Here is a 10,000-nt window from a genome sequence, read left to right as displayed (position 1 = left end):
GAGGATATCTATTTGTTTTGTGTTATGCCGCCGAACCTCTTCCGTTGAACTAACTTCGCCATGCCAGTTCAAGTGTTGCTAGATGATCTACAGCACAACCACACACCGTTCTCCTTGGTCTTAGGACTTCGAACCGGCTTACCTGGGTGGCGAGTCCATAGCATCGCTGATGCCTCACCCTGCGTCATACTCATAGTGCGCTTGTCCGCCGCCATACGGCATGGGGGATTATTTCATTTTACGACACTGCTGCACCACGAGCAGTAGGGTAGGGGGCTGCACGTAGTCTTTCATTGGGCGTTGCGACGCTTGCTGCCCACGAACTGACCTAATTGTAATATCAATCGATGTCACGCGCCTCAGCTAGCCCGTCTCTCTCTCTCTCTCGCTCTCTCTCTCTCTCTCTCTCTCTCTCTCTCTCTCTCTCTCTCTCTCTCTCTCTCTCTCTCTCTCTCTCTCTCTCTCTCTCTCTCTCTCTCTCTCTCTCTCTCGTCTGCTGAACGACTCGATACAGCTGGGCGTTAGCATCCGCGAATAGTATTCAAAGAACGTGCCGCAAATTTCTCCTGTGGTAATTTCCATCCGTAGCGTAGAGTTTTTCCAAGAGCTAGTGAAGACTAGTGTAGTGACGCGTAGTCTTGTAGATCTACCATGTAGACCATGTAGACTCTACATCACGACGTTTAGTACAACATGTCACTACAATAGTACAATCATAGTCTTGACTCTTCAGACTTCATAATACATGTAATTATTATCACTCTTGCCGTCTTCATGCCATGATACATGGTCTTGGTCGCCGCAAAGCCATTGGTGCCAGCTTGCCTCGATCGTGCGCAGCGCGTGGATCGAAGTCCGGAGAGAGACAGACTCGGTGCATGCTACATCTGAAGCTGCGGTCTGGAGAGACGAGAGAGTTGTTACTCCAACTGACATTCACATGTTCACAGGCAGTTTGGCAGTCACTGTCGTTCGTTTTGGTGACAGATATCGAACCTGGACAGGCTGGAGATCTGCGTGCCTGCAACTTGCAGTTGCACCGTGGGAAATATCGTGTCCGTCACAGCGTTTCCGTGTTCCTTGTCTCAAGATGGAACAACATTTCGCCCGGGCCCCCGGTATCCATGGTATCGGCACGCGGCAGCTCAGAGGCCTAGATTTACCTGGTCGTGGTAGCTACAGCATCCGGAGCAGAACAGAGGGTTTGGAAAAACTCAACCCTCCGGCTACGGATGGAAATTACCAAATCAGAAATTTGCGGCACGTTCTTTGAATACTATTCGCCGATGCTAACGCCCAGGCCAGCTGTATCGAGTCGTCCAGGAGACGAGAGAGAGAGAGAGAGAGACGGGCTACCTGAGGCGCGTGACATCGATTGATATTACAATTAGGTCAGTTCGTGGGCAGCAAGCGTCGCAACGCCCAATGAAAGACTAAGTGCAGCCCTCTACCCTACTGGCACTGCTCGTGGTGCAGCAGTGTCGTAAAATGAAAATAATCCCCCATGCCGTATGGCGGCGGACAAGCGCACTATGAGTATGACACAGGTTGAGGCATCAGCGATGCTATGGACTCGCCACCCAGGTAAGACGGTTCGAAGTCCCAAGACCAAGGAAAACTGTGTGTGGTTGTGCTGTAGATCATCTAGCAACTGGCATGGGGTTAGTTAGTTCAACGGAAGAGGTTCGGCGGCATACCACAAAGCAAGTACTGACTGAGTCTGTAGTGTAGCGGACATGGAAATCCAGTCGATTGACCGGGGCCGGCCGGCGCCCTCAGCGCGCACAGAACGCTGCGTCCAGTGCACAAAGTCATGATTGTTGATGACTCGATGAGATGCGCGACCAGCGCTCTGCAGCGCATAATGCATGTTCCCTTATCGACGGCTGCATGGCCAGCGCCCTGGGGCCGCTAGACGTGCTACCGGATTTCCATGTCCACGACAGTAGATATCCTTGTACATGTACATGACAGTACTGGATCCGGTGAGCCGAGTTTGCATCCCGGATGACAGAGGCGGGTCATCCGGTGTACGCAGGTCTAGGGGTGCACAGCACAAGGCCCTGCTCCTGCGCGCTTGGCATTCAAAAGCATGAAGTAATTAGTTGATCGGATGCGAAATCCAGCATTGATCGGATGCGAAATCCAGCGGTTAGGTTTTGGACATGACAAATACTGCGAACTGTGACATGTTTGCAGGCAATATCTTACCAACCACTAAAACATGTAAACTTCGAAGAACGTGTGAAATTCCCGGCAGCAGCAGAGTAAGCCTCCTGACAACTTGAAGAAATACACACTTGAATCATTGTGGCACCCTGATTGCTTGTCGACATGTAATCATACTCTATGGTAGTAGGGCAGATGCATTCTCATGATTACGGTAACGCTGGATTCACTGCTCGGCTGAGCCCAGTGTTTGCAAAACGGTCAACGGCCTTATGTTCACTTTTTCTGTGAGAAGAGTGTAAATCTTTAACACATGACAGGTTAGATTGTGACATGCATATCGTCCTCGCTGGACTCAACCGGCAGTCTTCTTGTTGGACGTTTCCTCACGCAGCTTAACCCATAGAGGGGGCAATGGATGTGAAAATTCCATTGCACTGCGTTTGTGCCAGGATAAGGGTTGCAACAGTTGAAGGTTCGCCTGGGAGAGTGTTCGTCAAAGTGTCAGGGGCGTCGGAAGGAGTTTGACATTGGTGCGGCGAAAGTGAGAGAGGGGGGTCCGGGGGTTCTCCCCGCGGGAAAAAATTTGAAAATTGGGCCTAAAAGGCCATATTTTAACGCTACAGAATAATATGAGAAATAAGAATATGCATGCTGATGATACACCGCATTGTCGATGTAAAACATGGTACCTGTACAAGTGTCGACAAGCCAACAGCAAGGTTGAAATTTTTTTTTTTTTAACTTCGAAAATTATTGGTGCGGCTTTGGCCGCAACTGTCGCACCGGTTCCGACGCCCCTGAGTGTTCGTGTGTACCCACCGCCATTTCGCTAGCTGTGCCTCTATCACCCTTATTCAACTATAATCACAGCTGCAGGAGAGTTTCAAGGAAACATTTTGAGAAGTGTGACGTTGTAGATTTCTGATACATGCAGATGCAATGCCGCGTTGTTGCCAATCTCTGCGTGATATTCTAGGAGACGCAAACCCCTTGTCTTGTCCATAGCGAGTGCTGCATCTACTGTAACAGCTGTCGTTGTGAAGCTCTGCGTTGTGTGTTCATGTATAAAGTGTGTCGACTGTTGCACTGTGCTAGTGTCCAGGAAAGGATATTCTGGTAAACATTGCCTGTGTTCAATTTCAACGTTTGTGTGTGTGTGTGTGTGTGTGTGTGTGTGTGTGTGTGTGTGTGTGTGTGTGTGTGTGTGTGTGTGTGCACTGTGCATACGTGTGTGTGTATGTGTGTGTGCATACATATGTGTGTGTGTGTGTGTGTGTGTGTGTGTGTGTGTGTGTGTCCAGACCTTGCTCTAAGGATACTTTCCCTAGTCGCGATCTGCTGTTGCAAGGCTGCGGCCGACTCTAGCTCACTGAGTACTGTCGGCAGTGTCGTACACGTCATCAACGCTACGCTGATTGCAAATGAGACGGTGAGGCCAGGTCAGATTAGCTGCTACCACGACACAACAATGGATACGGTTGCGCTGGGCACCAACAGTACATTTGTGTTCCTACAGGTACTGAATCACCAGACTAGCATCGTACAGCTCAGCTCATCACCATATCTCACACATAAGTTTACTCCCGATGATGACGACAGCCTGATACTCTGCCAGGCTATTGCAAGCCCGCACCTAGCAGCCCTGCATGAGCATTACACCCAGTTCTACTCGACTCTGCCACCTGTGTACAGGCTAAAGGTTCTATGTAAGTACCCGCGCATGTGTATGCGTGTGTGCAGTGTGTGTGTGTGCGTGTATCTGTGTGTGTGTCTGTGTGTGTGTGTGTGTGTATGTGTGTGTATGTGTGTGTTTGTGTGTGTGTATATGTGTGTGTGTGTGTTTATGTGTGTGTGTGTGTGTGTGTGTGTGTGTGTGTGTGTGTGTGTGTGTGCGCGCACTTAAAAAAAGATCTACCCAGCTGACCCTGAACAGAATAGATAAAGAGGATAACAAGTGTACATTGTCTATCTTGTTTGCAATGCTCTTTTGAAATAATCTCACCGTGGACAGAGGCGTAGCTGGTACCGTTTTAGGGGTGGGGGGGGGGGGGGGGTGCACGGCCGCATATGTGTAGGATGGCTGGTGCATGTCACTCATGGTCATTACGTGCATGCTGAACCTAGGTTGAAAATTTGTTGGGGGGGGGGGGGTGCACAATGCGGGTTACGAGCCACGATTGATCTTTGTTGGAAATGTGCATTTGTTGAGTTGCAGTATTTCAAATACTTCGGACTTGATATTCTTCACCATGGTCAATCATGAGTGTGTTATGGCTGGTGCTAAAGGATACGTCCCTTTCTCCTATTATCCCTAATGGTGCTGGCAGAGTTACCTTGATTGATGGACTAGCTTGGCACTGGCACCATCACCGTCTGTACTCTCTTCATTCAGCTCTGTTTCACGCACTTACCTAGGGTACCCTATAAAAAGACTTATAGTCTGTGGTGATTGCCCCAGTAAAATAATATAATACTTTTACTAATACCGTATTTTACCGGTTGTAAGTCGACCCCGTATCCGGAGGTCTCAATTTTGCGTTTTAAAGCTTTCACCCAACAAAGCGCTACTAACCACTCCCTGCTACTAACATATCAACAAATCATGTAAACATTCCTTATTATTATTATTATTATTATACGCATTCCCGCGGCAGCGTCAACCAACCAGTTATGCTTGATCCACACGTTCGCTTATGCTGGACATTGAAACTAAGCAGATGTAGACAGCTCCTAGAGAATGGGGCTCTACAAAACCAATGATCGAAGTTAGTACTTCAGTAACATGGAGCGTCATAAAATTGGTCTCATTGGGAAAAATGTCATCATTATTGTCTCCTCATGTAGCATCATGGCCTATGGGTGGCCAGATAATACGTATGAGGTTGAGTTGCCAGATAATTATTTTGAAAAGATTCAAATAGTAATATTATTATAGAATGGTTGTTATGAGTTTATACGGGTGCCATGGCTGTTTCTACTCGTGACGAGAGTGTGCACAAACACTCTTCACCAGCGTGTTCCATGCTGGACGGTCCACAGCAATCCGCTCCAGACGGCGCAAGTCCTCAACACTCCGCAGGTGCCCATTGTTCGACTGGGACAGATCGGTGTGGAGCTATATTGGTAGTGTCACCCTCGGCCTCCCACGGTACCTCCCCTCGGGTGCCTGAAAGTATTGTTCCGTGCTCAATCGTGCTGGCGTGTCCTTACCTAGGCGAAGCACATACCCGAATAGACTCCAGCGTGAATTTCGGATCAAGTCCGACAGTGGCTCCACTCCACATCGGGCATACAACGCCAAATTACTAATCTTCTGTGGCCATGTGATGCCGAGCAGTGACCTGAGCTGCCTTCTATGGAAAGCGTCCAGGGAGCGTTCGCTAGCAACCGTCAGGCCCCAGGTGCCTGAATTATAGAGAAGTATCGGCATGATAAAGGCGCAGTACAACCTCATACGCAGAGGCTCTCGGATCAGTCCTCGGCGCTTCCAAAGAGACCACATGAATCGGATGGCAGCCTCGGCCAATTGCCTGCGACGTGTCACATCCTCAATGTCGCCCAGGATTGAGCCCAGCTTTCGGGATGTCCTCCAGCGCTCGTCAATTCTGTCTACAGATCGACCCAACTCTGTCCACTCAGTTTTGGTGCTGTTGACTCTCAGGGCCCACTGCCTGAGAGTGTGGTCTATGATCGGTTCGAGCTCTGTGAGCCATTGACGACTAAGGCTTATGAAATCGGTGTCATCTGCGTAGACAAGTTGTGTTGGTCAGCAGCACTCTGACCAGCCGAACATCATCCTCCGTCAGGAAGGACTCGAGAACTGTCAACAGTTTGTCACGACGTATACAGTCGAATGCTTTGGACATTCCTTATTGGAGGGTATAATGTCCCAATCCTTAAAGGCCAATAAACTGGCAGAAATGTGTACACATGGTGCACTCGTGCATGCAGTGCAGGTCATTTTTTGTAAGATACTGATACTGTACATACAAAATTTCGGCGCTGCAAAATTTCGGCACTTCACGATTTTTGACATTTCGGCGGCGATTTATTTTCGGCGTGGGGTAGAGGGCATGGTATAGTGCGACAGATGCTGCGAAAAATTTCATCAGCGTTTTAATTTAGGCGTTTTGGGTCGGTGCCGAATATAGCCGAAATTAAATAGCTGCCGAAAATTTGTATATTTACAGTAGTTCCTGGTTATAAAATCGGTTGTGGCAACAAACGCGATTAGGCCGGCTGCAGGGACGCCGTAATGTCGCACTCGCCCCAGCACCATTCAAACAATTCCCTTTGGCAGTTCACGGCACGAACTTCAACAAAGCCCCGTGAATGCGTACCAGGGGAAGGCTAGACAGCATGTCTCTAGACATCAATAGGCATCGTATGAAAAGCCAGTCAATAGCACTAAAGAGCGAAAGCCTTTGTCACGGTTCGGTTTCACTCGCGCACCGGGCCCGAGCTGGCAGCACAAACAAACGCCAGACGCGAGCTGGCAGCACAAACAAACGCCGTACTCACACGAGCGTTGAGCGAACGGATGGCCACAGCCATCAAAAACAGGAACAAACCCATCCACGGCTCTTTCTCTTGCTAGCTGTGCTGCTGCGTGCATCCAACTGTTTTGCAATTTCTCCCTCCCACCCACGCCTCCTGGTATTTATTATCGCTCTACACTATCCTACGTCTCACAATGAGTGCCACTCAGCATGATGGTACTCCAAGCTACATTGTATTTGATCTGTCCTAGCTCACTATTCTGGACAAAATATTAATTCAATTGCAATGAAGCGCCGGGGGCCGGCGGGGGCATTCGGCGGCTTGGTCTGATTCCTAGCTTGTTGGTAACCGGCTTGAGATTTCCAAGGTTGCTATGACAACGTGCAGTCATGCGCAGGGCCACCCAACATGCATTTGGGGGCCCAGGAAAGACAGAAATGCGTTGCTAGGCAACAGCAAAAGCGCTCGGCGAGTATCACGCTACTCATGCAGCACGCACGTTGGCTTAGGGTATCACGCTACCCTTGCGCTGCGGGGTACCACATTGCCCCTCGCTGGAATCAGACCCGCGCCCCGGATACCTTGCGCTGGCCTCCTGACGGCCAAACTCAACCAACTTGTGCGCTGTGACTGGGGTTGTGCATGTATTAGCAACATAATGTGGCCGAGGTCGGCAGACTTTCAATTAGCCAAGCGAGCTACTCAGGCCAGGGTGCATGATCACTATTCGCAGCACTTATCGTCCATGCAGCAGTCGGGTTAAGTCGAATCCCGGTTGTAAGTCGACCCCCACCCTTTCTCCCTCTATTGCTAGTCGTAAAGGTCGAGTTACAACCGGAAAAATACGGTACTCTCCATACATAGCGAGAATGCAGTGAGCAGCGGTGTATAAAAAAAACATGCAAGAACATAATAATTATTGTGAGCTTTTTCCCTCTAATTTACAGTCATAAGAGATTAGGACCAGTCCGGATACCGTGTTGAGTGAGACATTCGCATCCATTCCAGTGCACACCATAAACCTAGAGCATGAAAATAGTTCTCGCAACGCACACAGTTTGCAAGTACTCAAATGCATACAAGCTGTTACCACATTGGGTTTGAAAATCGTAACGTCAGACATAAATAAAGTAGCGACTTTGGAGTCCAAGCGGATTCACACCGCTCTAGTTTTCTGTGAGAAACGGTTCGTGCAACGAGAGGACTTTTCCTGATTCTCTGCAAAGGCCTGCAATGCTGACCCGCATGCATTGCCTGATGTACCACGCGGGGCTAGATGGCAGTCTGCCACGTGACTCTTTGTGTGTACTATTTTCTGCTGTGCTCCAGATCCGGTTACGTTTGACTCTGCAAAGCACACAAAAAACCCCGAGCCAGAACCACTGGCTAGGATTCAGTGTCCCTACACTGGCTCAGAGCCGGTCAACTATCGGTTCCACATGAACAATGTGGGTCCGTACGGTTGCGATCACCCGTGTACCAGCTGCAATTACTCCGACAGCTGCTACGATGTAGTGAGCATCGAGCAGCAGCAGGCATGCCACGCGGCTCGTGATTCAGACTGCTTTGAACACACAGACCGTGAAGACACAGTTGTCATCAAGTTTGGCTGTTATGGGTGCATGACGTGCAGTGCCACCAACGTCGTGAATGGAACGGAAACAACAGCCGAATGGAGCTACATGCTCTCCAAGCCAAGACGTGGGTTCTTTGTTCCTCTATCATAGTCCATTTCTTTCTTTTCTTTCTTTCTTTCTCTCTCTCTACTTCTCTCTCTTCTCTCTCTACTTCTCTCTCTCTCTCTCTCTCTCTCTCTCTCTCTCTCTCTCTCTCTCGCTCGCTCGCTCTCCTTCTCTCTCTTTCACATACACACACGTGCTCTCTCTAACTCTTGTACCCTGAGCTTTTCTTGTTCCCCTCCTTTTCATTCAATCTGTTCACGAGGTAGTTCTCTGCCTCCAACACACACTGTGTGTGTATATGTGTGCACATGCACGAGCATGTGTGTGTGTGTGGGGGGGGGGGGGGGTGTGCTGTGTGTGCATTTAGCTATTCTTATTCTTTCCTCATGCTTGCTGCCGAGCCTCTGTCCTCGGTTACCCATTTTTCCCTTTCTGCCAACCTCTCACCCTCTACTTATGTAGATTCTGAGATTGCACCCTGCACACCAACAGATGACATCACCACCAGGTTTCTCATCGAGCCGCCGATCATCACACCATCATCAAACGTAACGGTGGGAATACCTCTGGTGAACATCACGTTCCACTACACCTGTCGCAACTTCACCAAAATCAATCTACACCATGGCAATGAACGGATCTCTGTGTCTGCCACAAACATTGACCGTCACTAGTAAGTCTGACTGCACCTTATGTTGCCCTAAACCTTGGTAGGAAGATCAGCGCTTTAGCCGAGTGATTGTGGGCTTGCCTGCGAATCACAATGTCCCGGGTTCGAGACCCGCGCTGGGAGCAGGGAGCGTGTACTGCGTTATCACATGCGATGGCGCATTCGTGAACCACTTCACATGCAATGAACTGCACCGACACCCATGCTCAACTGGGTACTCACTACTGGGAGTGCGGGTAACATGGACGCAGCTAACGAGGTTCACCCCCTTATCGAGCATTGGCTGTGAGACTTACCACCTCACCTTTGCCGTTTACGGCGCAGCATCAGCCACCCTGGTGTAATCAGGCATTGTGGTGACAAGGCACGGGCGAAACTTCTCTAAGCTGGTTGTGTTTCTCAACACAACTGTATGCCGGTTGTAACGCGTATGTGCGAACTTTACTTTATTTCAATTTTTAACATTTTGGTATTGGTAAATATGCCCCATCCACCATCACATGTAGCAGAGCTCAAAGGAGACAGAAGCGGAAAGGTTGGCATTGCTGCCCTGTACGCTACCTGGTTTATTATTATTGTTATTATATGTAGATCCTTGGTATCTCACAACGAAGCATATCTGCGGAGGCCAGCTTAGTTTATAGGCTTCTTCCTTTGGGGGAATCCATCAAATAACGTTATAATCATGAGAAGCTGTGACTGGTGGTAGTCATCCCCGCACAGTTGGTATTTCTTGTTATGCTAGCTCCAAACTTACTCAATCTGCGGACAGAACTGTTTCGTCCTTTGTGGACTCATCAGCGCTGCACAGATGAAATGAGGCCGAACCTGATAGCAATAAAAAATTAAAATTTCCAAAGCCCGATTTACACCAGGCCCGAACGTACCTTGCCATAGTGCTCAAACGGACAAGCCAGTGAGCTCAGTAGCTCCAAACTTAGATATGTAGGTGTTAGGTTTCTTGAGCTTTCTGAAC

At 49.1% G+C, this 10,000-nt stretch overlaps 2 protein-coding genes across 3 annotated transcripts in view; one reads left to right on the top strand and one right to left on the bottom strand.

Moving 5' to 3' along the window:
• Positions 1–613, bottom strand: part of LOC135823985 (uncharacterized) — a 21,049-nt gene extending 20,436 nt beyond the window's left edge. The window contains exon 1 of one of the 2 annotated variants that reach the window (XM_065336869.1): positions 143–613. In XM_065336869.1, the coding sequence (XP_065192941.1) occupies positions 143–215 (73 nt within the window). In that variant the 5' untranslated portion in view covers positions 216–613. The remainder of the gene's footprint in view (positions 1–142) is intronic. The other variant, XM_065336868.1, reaches the window with a different exon arrangement.
• Positions 614–1,109: 496 nt separating this feature from the next.
• The window catches only part of LOC135823984 (uncharacterized), a 29,695-nt gene continuing 20,804 nt past the window's right edge, over positions 1,110–10,000 (top strand). Inside the window, exons 1-4 of the mRNA XM_065336867.1 lie at positions 1,110–1,584; positions 3,474–3,878; positions 8,002–8,373; positions 8,817–9,027. Of these exons, the coding sequence (XP_065192939.1) occupies positions 1,512–1,584; positions 3,474–3,878; positions 8,002–8,373; positions 8,817–9,027 (1,061 nt within the window). The 5' untranslated portion in view covers positions 1,110–1,511. The remainder of the gene's footprint in view (positions 1,585–3,473; positions 3,879–8,001; positions 8,374–8,816; positions 9,028–10,000) is intronic.

The sequence above is a fragment of the Sycon ciliatum genome, chromosome 8 (genome assembly GCF_964019385.1).
Source record: "Sycon ciliatum chromosome 8, ocSycCili1.1, whole genome shotgun sequence".
In the NCBI taxonomy this organism is placed as follows: Eukaryota; Metazoa; Porifera; class Calcarea; order Leucosolenida; family Sycettidae; genus Sycon; species Sycon ciliatum.
Note: the sequence above shows the minus strand (reverse complement) of the source record. Positions and strands in the feature narration are given on the sequence as shown.